The sequence below is a fragment of the Acanthisitta chloris genome, unplaced genomic scaffold (genome assembly GCF_000695815.1).
Source record: "Acanthisitta chloris isolate BGI_N310 unplaced genomic scaffold, ASM69581v1 scaffold4990, whole genome shotgun sequence".
Lineage (NCBI taxonomy): Eukaryota > Metazoa > Chordata > Aves > Passeriformes > Acanthisittidae > Acanthisitta > Acanthisitta chloris.
This window is the reverse complement of record NW_008651016.1, coordinates 101,439-125,206: the sequence shown is the minus strand read 5'-3', so window position 1 is coordinate 125,206 and position 23,768 is coordinate 101,439. Positions and strand designations below refer to the sequence as shown.

The 23,768-nt window shown below is 37.8% G+C and overlaps 1 protein-coding gene across 1 annotated transcript in view; it reads right to left on the bottom strand.

Annotated features, from left to right (window-relative positions):
- ARHGAP15 (Rho GTPase activating protein 15) overlaps positions 1-23,768 on the bottom strand; it is a gene marked incomplete at its 5' end in the record, with an annotated part of 164,383 nt that overhangs the window by 62,401 nt on the left and 78,214 nt on the right. Inside the window, one exon of the mRNA XM_009071282.1 lies at positions 225-359. Within this exon, the coding sequence (XP_009069530.1) occupies positions 225-359 (135 nt within the window). The remainder of the gene's footprint in view (positions 1-224; positions 360-23,768) is intronic.

Below are 23,768 nucleotides of genomic sequence, written 5' to 3'. Positions count from 1 at the left end.
AAAATTTATAGATCAATAATTTGATTTTTTTTTTCCTCCTCTTCAGTTAAATACCTAAATGCTGTAGGAGATAAAAGGCAGTGAAAACCAATAAAAAACCCAGGATCATGGATAATGGAAGGTAAGTCAGATTTGAGATGCCTCTGTTCTTCTATTTTTAAGTTTGTTATTATTTTTATATAACAGGCTATTTCACTAGCTTCTACTGTATCTGATGTACTTACTTATCGCCTCCACAAACTGTTCAAAGAAGCAGTATGGGAACAGCGGCTCAGGCAGCTCTCTGAAAAACATCTTGAGTGCTCCGGTGACAACGTGGATGTCCTCCCACTGGCTGTCGTCCAAATTCAGCTTCTCTTCTGGGAAAACACGAGGAGAAATGGAACAACTGGTTTTAATGAAACAATTACAAGACACTAATTATTATGTTAATGTTTGCCTACTATCATCAGCAACCGTTAACAGCCTTCTGCACCTAGAGGTTTGGTGCTGTGCATGTTTTTTTTTTTTTTTTTTTTTTGTAGGAAGAGAACATTTTCAATGGAATACCATCTGTAGGAATGCAGCTAACAAAAAAACAAGAGACACAAAGAGACAGTACCATTGACACAGTATGTCAGATACATTTATTCCCATAATGCATCAGTATGAAAATTAGCATCACAGCTCAACATGATTCAAAGCTATTTGGTTTTGAGGCCGAGGGGCTAAGAGTTGCCAACGATGGACGGCTCAAGGGACCGGCCTAAAGGCCTTGCTGAGCCAACAGGAGACATATGCTAAACATGGCAATAGAAAATGAGTTATTGCTTTACATGTGTTAGCCTTGCTATGTACAAGGGAATAATGGGTAACGCTTTTCTCCTTTTTTTTTTGCCTGAATGTAATGTCAGCAAGGAATAGAGGACTGTGAGAGAAAGGATATTAATTCCTTCTTACTGCTTCAAAAATATTTTGTTTGGTTTTCATCTCTGGGAGGAAGATTTGCCCAGCAACAATATTAGACAGACCCCTGTTGGCCTACCTAGGCTATGCAAAGCTGTCAAAAATGATAACACACTAAAGACAAACCACAAGTGCCTCCAAAACTGTTTTGCAAACAAAAAAAAATGTTTCCTTTTGAAGCTTGACTGAGCTAAGGAATTTAAATATGAAAGAAACTAAATGCTAAAATAGAGTTTCTAATAAAAATAAAACAAGATTGGGTGATTATTCTATTTTTCTTTGGGTTTGTTTCTTTTTTTCTTTTTAATTCTATGAGCGTGATACTGTTAGAATATAATAAACAGTGAGATCATAATCCATAAAAAACTTGAGGAAAGTGAAAATCCTCATTAGTCCAAATTAAAATGACACACACTTTCTCCAAGTTCTGTTACACTGAAAATTAAGTTGGTGGGGTTTTTTCCTTTCCCATGTGCTCTGATTCTTTCTTGTAGAAAATTTCAGTCTGAATGCAAATTGGGGGCCAACCATGAAAACTACTGAACAAATTCAATTTGAAGCAACACAGTACTGAAATGTTTTACTAAATGTCACTGAAATTTCACGTTTAGCAATTCAGCTGCCTTCAAGAGCAGCCTCTTTATTGAACTGTTATTAAACAAAATGGTGAAATTATTGGAAACACATGGACACCCACAAGTCTGGATCCCTAGTACTTTAATGCAATGGTTTTCTCACTGTAGAATTTACTCTAGAAAATCTTCATCCAAATGGAGTCATCTTTGAACTTTAATTTAATAAACGCTATTAATGCCTTCAAAATTTCTGGATTCAGGAGTTGTATACAAATAAAGGAATGGACCCAATTCCTTAACTTGGAGTAATGTGAGACAAAGCTGGAACAAAGGCAGAGTTGTGCATTTCATTCAGATGTCTTGCTTGCTTCTTTGGTTTCAAGCCTCTTTTTTTTTCCCCCCTTTCTTTATTTTTTTTCCCATTCAATTACCTCAATCATAAAAGTAATGATTTGATCTCAAATGAGTTACCAGAGGGGATCTTCTTTAGACTCTAAGATCATATTTGATTGATCGTATTTCAACAATTAGCCTTTTATTTTGCCACACACTATTGAACTAGATCGACAGCATCTTAGCAGGCCAGCTTTAAACAGTCAACTGCTAACAATAGCATCAAAAAGAGAGACCTGATGGGGTTTACTGTCACTTTAAAGAACAGGGTGGGTTTTCACATTGTTGAAATCTGTCAGATATTTTGAAATGTCCCTCTCACTATGGTGCCACACCCCCTGCGTGCCCTTATAATAAAATTGGTTTTACTCCTGATTAAATCATTTTCTCCCTACCCACTACCATACTTCTCATAATGGACCTGTGTGCTCTACAGCTGGTGTTCTTCCCATGGTACCAATTCTTACTTTATCTTTTAAGCACTTTGCTGCTAAGATCTCATGCAGAGTGCTTATGTTTTGTTAAGAGCTTCATTCTTAGAGAAATAGCTTAACACATGTTCTAAAAATGTTGTACAACTTATTGCTTAAAACACATTTAGAAAATGTATAAGTACTGTAGCTTTGGCACAGAACTTTAAGTAGAAACCTTAAAAAAAAAAAAAGAAACACAACTTGTTTTTGCCATGCATTTGTCTTAAATGTCTAAAGTGGAATGCTTGACTTCTAAGGCTTTATAGAGACTTATCTTACCAGATTTTTGCACCATTTCCAGCTCTTCAAGGAAACGTGTTAGGAATGTATCATCGTGAAAGCAAAGGGTGTCAATTTTCCCTCTAGCAATAAGAGAGTTTTTAAAAATGTTTGCTAGAAGAAACAAATGCCAAGTCAAAAAAAAAAAAAAAAGGAAAAGAAAATAGAAGTCCATTCAGTGTAGACTCTTGCTTGGTTCCCACTGGTTGGAATCTCTCACATACCATGGCAATAGGGCCATAAACACACACACACATTTCAGACTAAGTTTAAGGGGAGGACCTGACTTTTTGGCTTTACTCAGACATATTTCTTATTGGGGTGTTTTGCTTACATAAAGATTAAGTCCCAAATCTGGTTTTAAAACTTGACAGTCAAGGACTGCTTTCAGTCAGGAGATACTGTATCTGGGAAGATGCTCAAAATCTCACAGTCCTAAAAATTTGCTTTAAGTTGTCAGTAGTATTTGATTAGTTCAACCATCACTGCCAGTTGATATCATATATCTTAGATACAGACACAAATATGCCCAGAAAATCCCATAAAATTTATGCTAATACTCAGGCTGAAAATATAAAGACCACATTAAGGAAAAAAAATAGTGTGGGCACTTGTCAAGGTTATTAGTTAAAAAAAATCGATATACAATACATTTGTGAAGGGAACGTGTGTTTTACTGTGTTATTATCCTTAGTAATTCAGCCTTTTCAGCAATACACATTTTTAATGACACTTGCAATGTCTGCAGTAGATCCAAAGAGGAGTTCAGCTTTGGTTTAAGTGTAGCATACTGAGGTTACCCTTGCTCAAAAAGGAAGAAGGTAAGCTGTGGAAAGATCAGCTAAAGACAGAAAAATAGAAAAGACAAAAATCAACCAAAGCTGTATAGAGACCTCAGTTTAAAAAGAAAATGGATGTGGTTCCTCTAACCACATGCCCTGCATGGTATGTAGAGCAATCTCTAGGAGCAAAATGCAGTCATTTGAGAGCTCTGCTCATTCAGTTGTCTTTAAAGATAATTCATAGCCTGTATTTTCCCAGCTATACACTCTCTCTCGCCCATGCTGCCATTAAATGCCAGAGCACCACCTTGAGAAGTCCTGCTCCACTTTGGGTATTACATATTCCTGCAGATCAAGGATGACCCTAAGTCACATGGAAAGCCATTCCTGAAAACCCAACTAGAAGCACCTCCTCTGCTGTGGAGACTGTGCCCTCAAAAACCTTTCAAAGACTTCGGTGAGGTGTGTCTTGTTGCATCTTGTACTGTGATCCACTTGCTGACATTGCTGCCTTTTCCATTGTTTTCCAGCTGCCAGCTGCACATGGCCCCATTGGGATAATAATGTCCTTCATAGGGAGCACTTGGACATGATAGCTGCCACCTCTGTACTCCCCAGTAAAACTATGATATTTGGGGTTTGACCAACCCCAGCTCCAGTGCATGAAACCTCAGAGCACTGGAGTCTGCATAGCAGGAGTTAGCATGTATGCTGAGGGAAATTTCCCCTCAAGAAAGTCCTGCACAGCACTGTTAACTAATCCATACAATCTCCCTCACATCAAAATCTTTGCAGAAGAGCTGTGTGTGCAGAAAACATTCCCAGCTGACTGAAAACCTGGGAAATTTGCTGGACTCACTTATCCCCATAGGCATTTAAGTACCAAGGGATCAAAAAGAGAGTCCTCTAGCTTGCTGGACTCACTTATCCCCATAGGCAAGGGATCAAAAAGAGAGTCCTCTAGTTGAAAGAGGAAAATTCCTCATGCACACAGTAGGAAAAGACAAACTGTCCAGTGTCATTACTTTTCTCTCTCAAACTTGAAGAAACTTGAAGATGCCTTTTGAAAAAATGCTTATATGCATAAAAAAAGATTTTCTGATCATTCATAGTCTTCAATAGGAAAAATGGAAAGAAGAAACTCAAGTGAAAGTTCTCCACTTGCAACAGCAAGTGAAGCACTTCTTCATCATAATACCCCTTTGGGAGGACTCTTCTCCCAACTGAGAGCACAAATATCAATTTGTGCACTGAAAGGTGAGTGTGTTCCATAGCTGTACCCACATTCTACAAGCCACAGATTCTCAGATCACCAGTGCACAGACACAGCAGCGTTCTTGGGACAGCTTCTTTCAAAGTGATCACACTCAATTTAGAGCAGCAATAGAGCACAGAGATGTCCAGAGACATGACAGCAATGAGATGCTGTGAGGTGGTGAAGGCTCTTGCTCATCATATGACAAGGAGCTCAACCCCTTGGCTATGCAGCACATGATGCTGAGCTTTCTCCCTTGCAATAAATCCTATCCTGACATTGCAGCTTATATCCAGCTCCCAAAGTGCACAAACCCCCTGGAATTCTGATGGAATAGTACAGCAAAAGCCTCAACTCTTGCAAAGCAATACTTTCCTTATACAGCCAGACTTTTGTGATTTGTCTTAAAGCCAAATATTTCTTCTTCCTCTCTCCCTTGCAAGGTTTGGGAGGTCCACTGTCCTGCCAGCACTCAATGCATGGTGCTTCACTCCCAAGAAGTGAAGCAAACTAAATAGAATGTTAACTAAGCAAATCATTACATTTTGTCCACGATGGATTTCTCAGCAGCCTCTGCTCAATCCATCCAATGCTACCATTGATGAATTATCAAGGACATAGTCAGCAAAAGGAACCTTGTATGCTCCTCCTCTGCTAGAGGACATGACATGGCCTTTTAACAGCAAATTTAAGCCATGGCGTTACGGTGCTTGAACATGTGTTTATCATTGGAGTGCCCATTTCCATGGAGCCCAGGCACAAATTACTGAGCAACTGAAGTTAAAACTCAGAACATCTCTATGTGCACTCAGAGTGCTGCTTATTCTAGTCTTCTGAAATGACAGTTCTCTGTCCTGGGGGCATGCTGAACAACCAAGTACTGCTAACTTAAATTTCAGTCTGTGCCAGAATAAGAAAAGATTTCTGCACTTGGGCACACTGGGTCATATTCATCTTGTTATAATTCCACAAAGTCCAGAGAGTAAGAGAAGGATGAACTATCTCATTGTTCCTGTGAAAAAGCTCCAGTACATTCAAGGTTTTCAGGAATGGCACATCATGAAGGCATGCAGAGGGGTTCAAAGGTTTAGAAAAGTGGTTAGCTAGTGATGTCCTGGTGTTGGAAAATTTGTATGCTAACAGCTGCTGTTTGAGACTGGAAGCATGAAAATATACAATGGTACTGAAAGGACAGTACTTTTGGTAGCCTGAAACAGGTATTATCACCAAGACACTCATATGTTATTCACTGCCAATACCTGCTACAGGCTAAGATGACAGAGATATTAGTTTTGACTGAGCATATTCTATCATTGTGATCTGAAGCAATAATTACTGTAATGGGATTATAATTACAAGTACTTTTAAAGTTCATTAAATTTAGCTGAATCAACTATTCCGTATGGGAAAAGGCATGATTTTAAATATAGAATATTTCCCCTCAAAATGCAGCTGAAAGCTCCCTAAGAATAAATAGACCACCTGTTTACAGATCAACATGCTTCTGCCAGACTCGCTCAGAGGTGACTAGTAAACAGAGTAGGAGCAGGCAGACACAGCCTGAGCAACTGAGACCTGCAGGGCCAGATTATGCCTTGTTTTGGGGCCAAAGAAATAACTCACATACCCCTGAGAGTTTAAGAAATGGGTAAGGAAAGGGCATGGATAAATTCCCACCCGGGTCTTACTGTCCCATGGTCCAGTTTTCTCAGCCTCAGAGCACCAAGGCAGCTCAAGTACAAGGAAGGGACTTGGAAGAGTCTGAAACCCATAGAAATTAAATGGTTATACTGAGGGGAAATTAGCTTTGTCTAACTGTGCTAAGATCGTGTCCTCTATCTAATTCTCTCGACTTAATTGTTGAGCAGTACCTTCAGCTTTTTTCTCATAAAGGACACTTTTTATTTTTCTTTCTGTTTATTTTTTCCCCCTCTTTATCTTCACCCAGACTAATCACTTCAGATTACAAACACCAAACACTTGCCTAGATCAGAGACTCTTATTTTCAGGACATATACTACTCTTCACAGGCAAAAGTCCATTCTGAATTCTGTTTTTGACTTGATCTTCCTCCCTTGGTTGTATGCTGTGTATACATACATTAGGAAGGCAAATATCTCCCAAATTCAACTGTTATTAACATTTTTTATTGTGTAATTGCTCTCCAGTAAGCTTCTCTGCAATCTAATTTTAGAGGTTTTTTCTTTTTTTCCCCCGCCATTTACAGTCAGATCTTTTATCAGAATTATGTGTATCAGCATGCACAAATCTACATTTTAAATAAATTGAAGGCTCTCAAGATCTAATACAGAGAGGAATTGGACAATGACTCTCTGTCCCATTTTCATACTTCAAAAATATGTTCATATTCATATCTTTTTAATTGTGCTACTAACTCAGAGTGCTTTAGGATTCTGTCATATAGCTCTTCTGTTCTTCCCCTTCTTGCTGTTTCTAACACTGCTTCTATTTCCATTCTTGTCAAAAGCCTTTTCATAGTCCAAAAATCTGTACACAATGTTTTGTAATATTTGGCAGACTTATCTGAAACCTAATTCACTGCCTTCTTGTGATTCATGGGTCATAAATTATTTCATATGTAATGTACCCCAAAGGGTAAAAAATTCTTTGTATTAAATTTCAACCAGACACTTTAAGGGGGAAAAAAAAAAAGAAAAGGAAAAGAGTATTTTTGAGACACTCTGCAAAGATCTGACCTCAATATATGGTCTAGTGTGTTGTCTTCCACAAATGGCATCTCAGTATCCTTTAGTAAATATAAGATTTCAACATGCTACAAGCAAAAACACTCCTGGCATAGGGTGGGCTCACTATGGACAACTTTAAAGGAAAGGAGAAATACAAAATATGAAGCACTGGATCAGACAACTGGTGCATTAAATCAGTCCTGTCTCCAGTGATTGCTAAACTGAAAGGGTCTGCACGAAAACAATTCCAAAATCAAGAATACCACCCAATCCTGACTTGTTGCACACAGCCAAATATATTATGGGGACTGACCCCAGAACAATAAGCTTGTGCCTCAGTGAGTGAGCTTCAATAATCAAAGGAAATAATTAACAAAACAATAAAGATCATTATGACTTCCTTTATGTAAATGACTTCGAAATGTAAATAGATCAAAGCTTAAGCTAAAATTAAGCAATTCCCCTAGTCCACTTGCAGTACTGGAAAGGAACATACATATATGTTTTGTTTACAGCTGTAAGGATTATAAATTAAATATTAGTTTATTGCTCTATTAGAAAAGTAGAAATTTAAACAGTTCTCAAAAATGCTCTTAGTTTATTCCTCGTATCTGTAACCCCATTTATTTTAATGGTCTATTTCCACAAATAAAGGTTACCCATAGGTGTCAATCTCTATTCTTACACACAGGTTTGTAGGGTGCCCAGACAATAAATTCTAGATTTATATTTTTTTAAGGAAAGGGCCCTTTGAAATGGACCAGCTGAAAGAAGTATCCTGACATGAAATCAGGTACACACAAGCCCTGTAAATGTCAAGGACAAAACATTTTATTTTGTATAGAATTTATCTTTCGGTTCACTAAAGTCAAAACACTTCTGTTCATCAGAACTTTTATAAAGGACTGTTTCATAATATGAATCCATTTGGATTATCTGACCAGAGATAAGACTTCAATGGACTTACTATATCATTCACCACTGTACCAGTGCCACAAAAGGGAATTACAATTAATTGGATTATGTTGGTCTCCACCCGCTGATTGTAGAAGAGAAAGTCTGAAACTGTAACTATTTCAAACGGACCATATCTCTCATCAACCATGGGATTTGGGCTTTAATTTACCAATAAAGCTTAATTTCTTCTCTATATTCTCTTCTGGTTAGGAAGAGGTCATTTAAACACTTTATTCAAGTTATTCAAAAAGAAAGGACAGTTTTGTTAAATACTTTCAAACCAGCACTTTCATACTTGCACCTTGCCTTTAGGAATTGCTTCTTTTCTCTATGAGCAATAAAGTGAGCTGTCTTGAAAAACCCAGGCCAGAAAAACCCAGGCCTGTGTTTGGGACACAAGAATAATTCAGGCTTTACCTCCCCTGTTTCAGTTTACGAAAAAATTGGCTGAAATTGTTACCTAACACGACAATTTGTTATCAGCTACATAGTGGACAGAGGATATCATTTCATGACATGTAGGCTCCTGTACAGACATGAGGTAGTAAGAGTTTTCCACAGCAAAGCCTCACATTAGATGTAGATTTATCTGTATGGAAAGTTACACCAGGAAAGGCAAAGGTATCAATATAAATTTGATACAATTTGGTATACATTTAAATTACGAATTCTAGTATATTTTACAGGTGATTTCATCTATGTTAACTAATGTAATTTACAAGCTAAACCCCAATAATAATGCTATTCTTATTCCATCTTTTCATATATATAGACATATATAAATGTCTGTATATATTTTATTTCTGCTGATGGCTCTGCCTCAAAGCTGTTAGGAATTTTCTTCACTACCCTTACTGGAAGGTTATTTCAGACCCTAATTCCTTCTAGTCTCCAGACTAAATTATTCAACTTTATATACTTTTCAAATAATTATTAATAGCAGTAATTCTTGCTTTGATTTCTTCATTTTTTTTTTTTGCCAAACTTTCACGTTCAGTCTAAGAAATAAAAAGTCCTCAGTCAACTTACTTCAAAACCATGTTGCTTAATTCACATTTGCATTACTTTTTGCTAATATCTGAAGCTCTAATTCCGTTCCCTGGATATTAGCAGGACTAGCTATGCTGTTAAAGATAGGAATGCTTCTAAGTGCTTACTGAATCAGGGCATATGAGATGATAATTGTATGTGTTTAAAACAAAACTTTAAACAGGAGAGGATTATATAAGTTGCTAAAACAAATATATCTTCAAGTGCACTGAAGGACTTTCAAATGTTAACGAAATGTCCTTTGATAATAATAGTGCTAATAATAACATGAATTTTCAAATATTTTTATGCATTTTGAGAATCACATGTTACCCTGAATAGGGAAGATTCTTGGTAAGTGCACTTTTTTTTCCCCATACAAATTCATCTACTTCAAAGCTGCTTCCACTCTGAAGCCACACCAGTGGAGAACCAGACACTGGAGCACGTCCTGATCCAGATGTGGGTTATCCTGTGCATTTCAGCATCTCTTGCACAGTGTTGGCTTACAAACACTGACATTTTTGTGACAATGAAAATAGCTTTGCTTTGAGGAATATTATGCTGTTGAAAATATGGAAGCCCTAAGAGTCTGATCAAACCTGTGTTCATTAAATCCATGGAATCACATGACCCGTTGGAAGAAGAGCTGCATACACAGCAACATTTGAAATCTTGCCCAGATGTTTTTATCCAAAAAGGTTGGAATTTTAAGAGAAGTGTGGGTTTAAAAAAATCTCCCTCCACCCTGCCACGTGCAATTCCACATGCAATTCCATACTTTTTCTCACTGAGCCTCAGGAGATGCATAAATATCCTGGGGCACATGTAAACATGCTTGGCAGTGTCTGTGGCTCCTCCTTGGCAGAGAAGGGGTGCGATGGAATTTGGGTGACTCATGGCATGTTTTCCATTTCCCACACACGCCTCACAGTCTCACATGGAAGGAGGAGACAGCGGTGTCTCGTGCATCCACCAAATCCTTTCTAACCTCACACCTTTCCCTCCATCTCATGCACACATCCATATCTTGCATTTTCACTTGCTTTTTGACAGGACCTAACACAGATTTGCTGCATAAACCGAGAGATTTGTGCCTACCTTTCCCTTTTTCAGGGTTTATCTGGATGTGCATTCTAATTTTAATGCTTCTAATTCCACCTAAACTTACAGGCAGATATAGAAAGGTATACTTCAAAACAATTTTTTAAGTCTATCGTACATGGATTTTTCCTGTTCTACAAATCAGTCTTGTGAGGCAACTTGTAATAACAAGGAGGATTTCAACATAAAATAAGAGATTTTCATGTCTTTGGTTCCTTGAGATACATTCAGGTCCCTCCCACGAGAAATATATTAAAATATTGATTAGATTAGAGCAACATTTCAAATAAATGGAGATTTATACTTCCTTTTGGATACAGAATCTTATAAAAAGTTTCAAGGCATCACACAACAAAGCAGTTGACAAGAAAGATAGCATCTGCTTTCCTGGCTATTCAAGCTGAAGTTTTTCATTCTAAATGCAAGCAATGTTTCCAAAGTTAACATAATTAACTCACGACAATCCTGAAACATCATAATATAAGATACAGATGGAAATTCAAAGCTTTAAAAATGTCATATAACTGCAAAAAGTTTCAAGGCATCACACAACAAAGCAGTTGACAAGAAAGATAGCATCTGCTTTCCTGGCTATTCAAGCTGAAGTTTTTCATTCTAAATGCAAGCAATGTTTCCAAAGTTAACATAATTAACTCACGACAATCCTGAAACATCATAATATAAGATACAGATGGAAATTCAAAGCTTTAAAAATGTCATATAACTGCAAGAGGATTATCTAACAGCAGGTTTTTCTGAATACTAATTAAAACAGGTGTTTTTATTTCAGACCCTTTTGCCCACTGTGACATTACCAGGAGGGTTATTTATGTATTAATCTATTAGGAAGTATATATTGCTTGAAAAATGTGATATGTGATAATAATGAATTTAAGAGATAAAAGAATGACACTCTGTCCTGCTTTCTGAAACAATAAAAGACCAGTAGTTCAATTAGTTAGTAATTTCCGTGTGACTATTTGACAGATCCTCCTAATTGTTAAGCTCCCACTAACTATTGCTTTACATAATTAATTATATTCAAACGTGAACAACAAAGACATGTGGGCCAGTTGCCCTTTTGACAATGTTTTTCGCAAACTGATTTGCTTACCAAAAATATTTTTAGAATGAAAAGATACTAATCCGACGTGGAAATACACATCAAAACGTTAAAGCAGCTCTGCATTTTACCATCGTTCTGAGAAAAAAAAATTTGGATTGTTTAACATATCATTTATGCTGCATGCATAATAGCTGAAGTCTTCTAGCAGAGATCTTTCATATTAATTTAGCATTGCATAAAATTCATAGTAACAGGTCCAAGGGTCAAGCATCATTCATCATTAGTTGAAGTGACATTTGCAACCCTTCATATAGCAGCTGCTTGAAAGGGGAAAAAAGGTATTCTTTGGGAGAATGGGGGGTAGCACACAATCCCTGCTCTATCTGCAGAAGGGAAAACAAGGTGCCACTATGTCAGCATGGTAATGTGCTTAAATTTGGTGATGTCATTCTTCCCTAACCCCCACGAGTCACAAGGCACAAGGCAGCTGCATTCCTGAACTTCGGAGTTCGGGTGGAGATAAGTAATAACTAGATGTAAATGAATTACATTACTGTGGTTGTGAACATAGCTCTGTGCATCTAAATTATGATTTATATCAGGTTCCTATCTTGTTTTTGAGAGTTTTCTACTTGTTAACAAGGCAGCCCTTGTTCTCATGGCATCCTCCATAGGCATAATAGTTTCTGGGAAGCCAAATAAGATCACTTTTGAAACTGCAAGACAGCATTCCAAGACTTTACAGCAGAACACATTGGCCAAATTAGGACTTCTGAAGACTGTTAACTAACAAATAAAATCTTTTTTTTTTCTTTCTTTCTTTGTGGCATGTCTTCACTACTATAAAACATTAAGATCAGAACGGGAAATGTGAGCAATTAAAATGAAAATGTAATCATCTGCAAGAAAAGATAAATTTGTATTAAATGGCTAATACTTCACAGTCCTTTTGATATTACAAGTACTTTTTAAGAAAATATATATTTTATGTCACAGTAATTTTTATTATGTGAAACATGTGATCTCTTTGGAATTATGCACATTTTTAAACCACAGTCATTAAAACAGCATATGACACAAAGTAGTTCGATTTTTGGAGCTTTGCTAATATTTGGTGATTTTCCTCAACTTTGCCATTATACCTGAAATGTATTTCATTTATTCATGTCACTAATTATCCACTAGCATTTTAAGCACTGGGATGACTACTAACCCAGGCTACTACTTCTTCCTTAAAAAGTTTAATAATTTTTACAAAGGAAACCAATGCTTTTTAAAAAGTCACTTAGAAGCACATGAAAAAATGTTCAAGGACATCACTTATTGCACACTGCAATTCTATGAGCTGCTATAAATTCAATTCCCAGTCAAACTACTGCTACCAGTGAGAAGTCACTTTGCCATGTTCTATGTGTGGTTTAGAAAGGAGAGGGTACACTGGTCTGGAGTCAAAATATGGTGCTACAGGTATTTAGTGGTGAGGTCTCATTATAGGCAATATCAGCACTGGTCCCTCACACTGCACAGCATCTGTGAGCCTCAGACTGAGTCCTGAAATGGTTTTCAGACCATATCAGTCATATATTATGTTATTTACAATATAAGATGGTGAGAAATCCATTCCCAAATCAGACCAAAAGTGTCTTAACAAAAGACCAGAGCTACCAGTCCATTACTCTTATGACCTCTCACTTTCCCATGGATTTTAAGAGCTATGCAGCCATTAAACACATATGTAAAGATGTTATAGATACCAGCAAAGCAGAATGGCTGTAAAAGGAATAGAACAGCAGAGGCAAGATGACTGGCAGATAGGGTTGCCACATCCCCCTTAAAGAGACTGCTCCTTTTCCACACCTTATGTCTCTTGTACCATAAAAATATGCATAGATGTATGTGGGAGCATCATAGCAGATTTCTTGGGATGCGTGCCATGCATCTGAGCTTCGAAGCTGGCTCAACGTTGTCACCATTAAGTCGCAGTGTACACAGCAACACTTCAATCTAATTTCAATTAGGGAAAAGTTACACAGAAACTTCTTTGAGAGTACACATGACCCTACACATAAATACCAATTAAATTCAGTATCATCAGTGTCTTTGCAGTGAACATTGATATCAGCAGTGAGAGGAAGGAATTTAAAATGAGGCAACGCTTGATGACATTACCTCCATCTACAAACTCTGCCTGTGTTAACTAGTACGTCAATGATTAGTAAAACAGTGGGATTCATCTGTGAAGAAATGGGGTGAAAAGTAGAAATGACATGGAATTTTCATTGCAGGCAGTTTTTATGCGACATAAGGTAGCATATTGCATTGCTATGCAACAAGATACTACCTGGGAAATGAATAAAATCTTAATCTGCTGAGAAGCTACAGACACCAGGAGTGTTAGGCAGTTGCAGCTGAGATAACAGGAGAACTAACTAGAACTACTTTGCATGCAGACACAATCTCTTCAAACCACTTGCTTTACATGCCTAACCAGCCCACTGTCCTGAAATCTGTAGGTCAAGGGTATTCCAGTGTTGCTAAGTGGCATCAGTGAAATCATACCTATTTCCATGTGGATTTGTGGGATACACAGGCACTGCACTTAAACTTGTGACATTTCCTTTTGTTTGCCCATCTTTTATTTAGAAACAATGGAACAAAGTGTGGCAAGTTAGGGCTTTACCTATTGACAACCACATTTTTCATTCCAAACTTAGAAGATACCCCTAACATGCAGATTACTTGATGGAGATATAAATGTGCCCTTTAAGAACAGAAGGAAACAATCCCTTCTCCACAAACCAAAGATTTCCTAAACCTGCAAGAAGACCAGGAAGAAAAGTCATCCTAAAAGTGTTAAGACTTCTTGTGCACCATCACTCATTGGTGACTGGGGAGATTTTAGAATCTTTCAAATCTTCTTTCAAACACAAGATGCCTTAAAGGGACAGAAGGTCTTAAAATGTGCTCTCCATCTCTGCAGTTGAGAAAGATACATTGAAGGGGGAGGAAGGGGGATGTCAGGCCACAACACAAAAAGCATTAATGCAAAGAACAGTGGGGTCTCTCCCTAATTTGACTTTCTCTACAGGTGGTCTGCAGCTGCATCCAAACAGGTTACACTACTGCCTTCCCATGGGCATTACAACAAAGTAGGATCTGTACTCACAAGAATACATTTACTGGCATGGGCCGATTCAGGTCTAAAAATAAGAAAAAAGCATTTTTCAGAATAGCCTGAGGTAACTCTCTGCGCCAGCAGAAGACAGTAGCACTCTTGTTTCCCTGGCTGTGCGTGATGATAAAGGATATCAGAAACCTACTTCATGTGACTCACCAAGGTCCACAGCCAGCTTCCAATTGATTCCTTTTATTTGTATTAGTTTGTTCTCCCATCGACCACACAACAGGCTAAACCAAATCAATAAGCAATATTCTGTTTTCTATTGACTCAGGGTAATTCACACTGGGCCCTGCAACTGCTGTATCTGATTTTCTAGTTCTGTATATCATCATGGAAACAGTGGGCCTCAGACACCTCTGGGAGCAGGGAGAAATGGGAAGAGATTGCAAAGGCAAGGTGAGATAATAGTTTTTAAGCTGTTACACCAGCCAGAGGAGGGATGAGGGGTCTGTGTTGTGGGTACTCATCCAAGGGATGCAGAAGGTATTTCACCTTGTGCCTAAGCAGTGATAAAGTGAGAAACACACACAAGCACCTGTGCCTTTGGTAATATGCAAAAATGATATGGATGAGATGAGCATGTAAGTTATTATGCTACACATCCAGTCCTAGGATCAGGCTGCAAGGTGGTGCTGGCCACAGCTGCACCCCAGTGGGGTTTGCAAAGACAGAGCTGTAACCCATCAGTTTGGGACTGCCAAAACCTCTGCTGTGGACACCAGCACAAAGAGTATGTGTGAAATGGCCTTGGTGGAGCTTCCTTAAGTGGACAGTCCATGTCTGCTTAAACATATTTCTCTACAATTCAGCTAAAACACACCATTCTTAAAGTTTTTAGCCATTTTTCTCCTATTTTTTTCTATCTTGTTCAGAGTACCTTTGGTGGGGATATCAGCTAACAAGATGCCTCAAAATAATGTATTTTTGCATTCCTCAATTTTTTTAAATTATTTTTTTTAAGGCTTCCTCTTCTTTCAAGTATTGGATAATTGGCAAAAAAAAAAGAGCTTTTGCCCAAAACTGTCCCAACACCACTTCTTCCACACGAGCTTGCTGACATAGACAATTTAATAGCAATGCAGCTGTCACTACCCCTGCACAGATGAAGATCAAGACACCAACTGTATTGTAATATATTCTATCTCTTTTTCTGTAAAAACTGTGAATCCTCCTTCTGCCCCAGGTCTCAGATTTCTTGAGCTGCCATACCAAAGCAGAGAGCTGGCTTTTCAGTGCCTCCAATGATATTGGCTTTTCTACACAAGATAGAAAAAGCACTCTGGGTACTGGGGTGGATGTATGTAAGGGGTGGCAGAATACAGCCCAGTGTGTTCTTCCTATCAAATACACTTGACAAACTTTAATGAAAAGTCTTCTCTACTTCCTACTAACAGATGTTTCCAATTTTTTCTCTCTCAGCACTTTAAACCACCATCTTTAGTTTTCATGTCTAAGAGACATTATTATAGGATACATCATAATGATATACTGTACATTCATATACAGTATCCCATACAATGACTAGTTGATTTATAATTCAGATCCAATAAAGGGAAAAATTGATTTAACTGATGACTAGTGAAATACTAAATGCATTACAATGTTTGAAAAGAACATCCTTTTCTTGCAATGCGGGTGACATAATAAAATTAAATATGGATATAAGATAATGCCCATTATTATTAGGCAAGTGGAATCAAAGGGAAGAAAAGGAAGAAAAGCAATCTCTATGCATCAAGGAATGCCTAAACTTCCTCTTGAAATGTACAAAAGCATGAACAAATGGAAAAATTTCACAAATAAAATAAATTCAAACAATCTTGAATTACAGCATCAAGTTATTTTTCCATTAAATGGTCTTTGTCCATCAGGACTTGTAGCAACATGGTAGCATTTGGGTACTGCACTGGGGGTAACTCTGAATTGCAGGGGTCATTATCCTTTGCTTTTTTATGTTCTGTCTTAAATATTTACTTCCATAAAACCCTACAACAGTAGAAAGACATGGTTTAGCCCCACGTCCAAGAAACTCAGATCCTTGTCCTACATCTCACTCCCTCTCACTTCCAACCTCTTCCTTCACCCCACAAAGCCCCGATAGAAGTTCATCCCCACTTCTCACCCCTTCCCAGAATACTCACACACTGAGGTGATGCAGGCACTAATTTCCATGTCTCATTCCAGAAGCTTTATAACTGCTCCCCTACCTTCTGTGCAGCTGTGTGGGCAAGGAGCCTGTCTGGGAGGTGGTGGGGAGAGCACCAGCAGGTAAGGAATGCAAAACCAAGGTGCCCATGAGCTGCCTCAGCATTCAGAAGAGCATATTTTATACTTCCAGATCAGAAATCGGGGCCAGGCATCTCCGAAGTAGTTGGGATTTTATCTTTCTTTAAGCATCTGCTAGAAGTCAGTCACTTGAACATTTGCACATATCTTTGTTCTTCCAGATGGGTAAATTGCTTCTAATACAAAATAACTCCTATTTGAGAGTGGCTGTGATTGCTCATACAGACTTAGATTGATGGTCAATTTTTTATAATCCTAGTGCAGTAGGGGTTTTTTTCCCTGTAGAAACATGTGTATTTTGCTTCTGGAGGAGCTGTGGCAGACAGTAATCACTCCAGTGTTGGAGCCAATAGAGTTTATTATATTGAAAGAATCATATAGTTGTTATAATCAAAATAACACCCAAATACTAGCACTAAAGCTACACCTCATTTCACTGTTGCATCAGTAACATTTTAAAAGACTTTAGCAATTTCAGATGTTTTAGAGAAAAATTATTATATCTAAGAATCTTGGGGGTGTTTAACCTGTATTATGGAATTCAAAGAAATATTATTAATCAGCTTACAGAAATGCACCAGCAGAACCTGGAGGTCAGCTAATTTCTTCTTAAACACCTCCACTTGCATGTGCAAAACTGGATAATTATGCTCTTAGTTGCCCATTCATGTGTACAGATGGGTGCACCCACACATTTTTGTGGGATAATTTTTGGAAGCCTATAGAAAATATGGTCTTTAAAGATTTTAATAAGGTTGGCAAAACATACTTTCTCTGCATAAAATTATGTCGCTCCCAAGTCTAAAATTACTTTGATTTAAAAAATGAAAATTGGCAAGGGATTAATCCATAATATGGTCTAATTACTTTTTTCTTAAAAATTAAATGGTCAAGATCTTAACTCAGAATAATGGTTACTGTCCATGAACTGAAACTAAGAAACAGAACTGAATAAGGGATTTTATTAGGTGTCTAAATATGTATTTAGCTAATAGAATCCTCTTACCTTTGGCTGAATAACAGGTATAATAATTATGAAAGCATATTTAATTTATACATCTGAAGCATAAAGCTCTACTAATTATATTTTTATGAGCTTGAAATGCAAACTGGCCAAAGCTTGGAAGTAAAAAAAAAAGTAGAACTGACTTGCTGTCATTAACTGGCAAAAACACATACATTCATAAACACACACACACTCAAATAAATAAAGGGAGAGAAATACAGGCAGGCACAGGATGTCGAAAGCAGACCTAATTATATTTTTATGAGCTTGAAATGCAAACTGGCCAAAGCTTGGAAGTAAAAAAAAAAGTAGAACTGACTTGCTGTCATTAACTGGCAAAAACACATACATTCATAAACACACACACACTCAAATAAATAAAGGGAGAGAAATACAGGCAGACACAGGATGTAGAAAGCAGATCATTAACACACCTTTTGGCCCTTACAGATGGTATTGTCAGTTTTTATTTAACCTCTGCATTGTTTAAAATGCTGAAAATTTAATTTTTATTTCTCAAAGTGGATTCAGCTATGTTCAAAGGATATTTGCCAGTCTGTAAGGTACAGGACCTGCTAAACATTGCTCAATAAATGGCTCAGGTTTCCAGTGTGGACTGAATTTTCCCTGTCATGTTCAGTAGGAAGAAAACTGTATTAAAGTAAAAGTACTTTTTCCTGCTCTCTGGTATTTTATTATTTCTTTGTTTGCAGAGGCTACTTCTATCAGTAAGTAAATATCACTGTGAATTTCTCTTTGTCCTTCATCAATCAAAACCAGTCAATTATCAGACTAGTGCAACTAGATCAAAACTCCAGGCTGTGTAGTCATATTACCACTCATATTATTACTAAAAGCGCATCTATATTCCAAACTGGGATACCATAACCCCTTTGTCATTTTCCAATAAAAAAGACCATACCAAATAGGCAGAGCACACCGTAATTAGCAGCTGGCAGAGAAAGCTGTAAATCTGTATGAGTTCTGAACGATTTGCTTACATTGTTGCTTTGTTGACAAATGATGCTGTACATGTTAATGTTCCTGAAATGTCCCCATTGCACCTGACGTGCCAATAAATGCCAACCAGCTGTATGAATTATGGAAATAAGATTTTTGTTTATGAAGGTATCCCAGACATTTATTTTACTGCATGCCTCTTGACAGATTTAATGTCTGGAGTTACACTGAGAAGATATTTGCTACCTGACATAATGGATAATGGAAACTTTAAAGGCTTTTTTTAATGATGAGACTAATATATTTTTTTTAATTTTACCTTGTGGCTACACATTTACTCTCAATATAAAGCTTGCATATTTTAAATGAAATGATACTAAATTGTTCCTAATGTACAATGAGTTGGATGAAGCCAGTGCTGCAGCGTATGAGAAAACAGGAAAAGTAGCTCTGAGAGCTACTAAAACAAGAGCACTACATGCAAGTTTTCCGGTTTTCTCTGAGTTTATTTTATCTCCTGTGCACATTCACTAGTATATCATTAGTGCACAAAGGTAGCTGCTAAATCTTAGGCATTTCAAAGTATGATAAAAATCTTTTAGCAGATGTATTTATAGCAGGCTCCATAAAACATTCATTTAATATGCTCAGGCAAGGCACAGGGAACATAGAAACATGTACAGCTACTGACTATATTTAACTATATTTATCTGGATTCAGAACCAAAAAATCTGTCGCTGAACTCTGAATATTTAAAAACAAGGTGTATGTTCTTAAGTAAGGCACACAAAAAAAAAAATTCCCTGTAAGTATGGGAGTCATGAAAACTCTTATTCCAACCCTGCCTTTAGCAAGAATCCTTATTCTAGCCAGGGAAAATGATCCTAGGCATAGGATCTGAAACAAACTCTGCTCAGACTTTTCTGGAGACAGGTTTGCATGTTACTCTCAGTTTCCTCCAAAGATGGTTCTGCTGAGCTTGCTGTAGAAGGGCCCCTAAGCAATCCCAGTGCTAGGGCAGGCAGCAGGTGCTGGCTCCCAGGAATTCCAGCCCCAGGTTTTCCCTGCCCTGTGACTGGGGAACCTGATTCCTGCTCCAAAGTGGAAAAATTTTGCCTGGCAGAAGAGCCTGTACTACGCAAGCTCTTCAATTCTTCCTCTATTAGCACATGTTAGCGTATTGTCAAGAGGAACAATAGCAACCCCACAAACTATTTATTCCATCAAGAACAATTTATTGTCTTTTGTAAGTTTGTTTCCAGCTTCTGAAGCTCAAGAGAGAAAAATCTGCTGGTTCTTTAAAACTTCAGATGTTAGGGACTATTTGTAGGCATCATATAAATGGGGGTGGTAACCAAATTAACCAAATTCATTTTGTAACCACAAATCATTCCTATTAAAATACTCCCTTCTCACCCCACCTCAAAAGAAGAATAAGAATAATAAGAAAAAAAGGACTCCAGATGGTTAAAATTATTTTTAAGCAAATATTTAGTGGTTACAGTTGAATTCTTCTGGCACACATTCTCCACTACAAAAATGACACCCCACATTCACTGTGTTAACCATTTTCCAATGTGCCAGCCAAATGAATGCCTCAGAGAACACACACACACACACGTTATGGAAGCATTATCAGAAATGCTATAGTTAAGGTTCCTTTGCAATTTGGGCAAAAAGTAAGGCTATTTTACCCTGTGTGGTAGAATTACATCTCCAGGTATAACAGGCAACTCCTCAACAGACAACTGAGTTTACTAAGGCATTGCCTTTCTTGAAGCAGAACTAGTTTTCAGCATATTCCTTTACTGCAAAATGTCACTAGAAACTCTATTTGGGGAGTGGGGTGGAAGAGGGGAAAGGCTTGTAACTCTACATTCACAGCAACTGCCATCTCCATATTTTGCACAGTTAAGAAATGCTTCACTAAAAGACAAAAATTGCCTTCTTTTATTTCCCATACCCTAATTTTAGCCTGTATAAGAAGAAGCCCAAGGAACTCCCTTTGTTGCTCTGACAGTTGCTTTAATCCTCCCGTGTGTTTTCTCGGGCTCGTTCACACATTGACCCACACTACTTGGAGCACACAAAGTATATCCCAGCATTTCCAACAGATTTAACAACCACCACCACTGCACACACATGCCCCTCTGTGCACCCAGTTCACATCACAGAGCAGACTGGTAGGAGGCTGATGGGGAGAAGCAAGAGTACTGGCACCAGTATGGTGCTGGCTGTGGTGATGGACGGCCGGGGAAGGTGTCCCCCCGTACTGCTCCTGCAAACTGGTTGCTCCAGTCTGGCATCCCAGGAGGCTTGCCAGATGGAGAAACCTTCTCCACAGCAGAACTGCAAGCTGTGCTTCTCGGGAAACTCGAGGCTGTAACCCTTTCCCTCTTCCTCCACATACCCTGTTGCTTCCAGATTTTTTTTCAATGCCTACATATAAACAACGGAGACGAAATCTTGTTTCTCAGAGACACACAAACTTCACTTGCTTCTAATCCTTTTTCCAGCAAATTAACCCCAGATAACTTAACACTGTATATATAGCTTTGGGAATAGAAGCTAATTCATTCTAGGTCAGAGCTAAAACTGTGCATGTGATCCACACGAAATGGATGAGTGTATTGTGGATGTTCACATTTATTTTCTTTTTAAGCAGAAGAGAAGTTTGTTGTGAAGTTGTAGTGCTTGGATATCATGGTGCTTGCGTGGACAGACAGAGGAGTTGTTCTGTGCAGACATTAAGGTTGGTTATCTAGCGATCATCTTTACCTACAGTTGATGAGACACTTAGTAAAAACTGATAAAAACAGTAATTTAAAGGTAACAAAGGCTGATTTTGATAGAGATTAAGCTCTGAATTATATATATTCATTCAATGAAAGGAAATATGTGTCTCTCTCTATATATATATATATGTGCATATGCACACCTGTTTTACATTGGTGTAACTTCTCTGATCTCAGTGTTTTACATCAGGATACCAAAAGGTAAATGTGACCCATACCATAGAGTCTCCAAAGGGCTAACTCTTGTTATTTTTGTTCCAAATGCCTATATTTTGTTCAGTAAAAGATTAAAGCTAATGTATAGCAGAAGAGCAATGTAAGGAATCCCACAGTAAGTCTCCATCCTCCTCTAGGTACCTACACAGTGGGTAGTACAGGAACTCAGGCTCCACTATCCACTTACTCTTTCACGTGCATGGAATTCATTGAAAGTAATGGGAAGGAAATTACAGTAGTCTCACAGGTCTCTAACAAGAGATCACTGTGTGGAAAAATGTGACTTGTCAAGAGCTACTTTCTTTGTATTGTTTTGTGAGAAAAATACACCATAAAGAATAGCAGAAAACTAAAAGCTTTACATTCCTCTTCCAGTACTAAATCAAACCAGATATTGGTAAAAGGTGCAATTTCACTGGAGACATACCAAAAGGTGGTAATATTGGTATTGACTGAGGCCAGTGGTTGGTGCAAAACGTGCTCCATTTCCAGTAAATTATTCCATAAATATTTGCATTTTCCCTCTGCAGTTCACTGTTGAAGTAGACTGTTTACAACCAAGAAACCAAACACACAAATATCACACAAACAAAGGGAAGAGATCTAATTAAAGTGAAGTAGACTGTTTACAACCAAGAAACTAAACACACAAATATCAAATAAACAAAGGGAAGAGATCTAATTAAAAGCTAAATTTACTTACTTTGGGGGAGCAATTACTCTCAAGTATTCCTGTTTTTTCCTTCTATAGGTAGAAGCTCACTACCAAGGAAGAATACCTCAGTCAAGCATAGATAACTTGTGTTCGTGCATGAATAAAGCAATACAAGTATTCTGCAAAGTTTCGCATATCTGAATATTCCTGCAGAAAAGAGGAGCAGAACAAACTCCCATCACAGCTGAGGATGCTGCTATCAAACACCCTGTTAAATGGCAATGGGGAGTGGAAGGAGCACTGGCCACCAGGGCCAGACTTCCGTTGTGTTGCACTTTATGATTGAAAAGCAAACCCCAGGAAGATGCCAATCTCTGTGCAAGAAGGGTTTGTAGGGCACCACTCTGCCAGCATCTTGTTATAGAAAACATTACCTGCCTTGCTCCCTATTACTTATGTTCTGTGCTGAAGAGTGGCATGTTGATTAATTACTACTCTAAAGTGCTTATAAAGCATCAGTCCAAGGCAGGTTTACTAGGTTGGGGCCTCCCATGATTTATTGACTAAGGAGAAAAGCAAAGGCCATTTGTGAAGGAGCATTTTCTTCTGGATGAAAAAAAAAAAAAAGAAAGAAAGAAAAGAAAAAGTAATTTAAATTACTCATCCTCTGCTCCCCCCAAATTAAAGTGTCTGACCCTGCAGAGTAAAGCCAAAGCCTTTCTTCCTCTGAAACTTATGCAAAAAAATAAACAGCAACAGAGTTTCTCTTTAAAGGACACTTTGCAAATGGTAAGAAAAGAACCTGAACCAACTGATAAAGAAAGGGTCTGAAATGTTTTCTTCTGCTGGTATACGGAGCTGATCAGAGAACTTAAAAATAATTAGAGCAGAAGTTCTCTGATACTTTTCAGTTTTTCAACTTTGTTGTTAGAAATGCAGAAGAAAAAGCAAAGCACAAGCACACACATACACACACACACACAAGGCGTATCCGCAGGAAGGATTCATTTGGTTTTAGTTCGTCCCTGCTGCTATTTTGCTCCTTACTCTTTTTTTCACCAGGAGTAAACTGGCACTTTGGGTTTACTGTGCTTCACTTACTA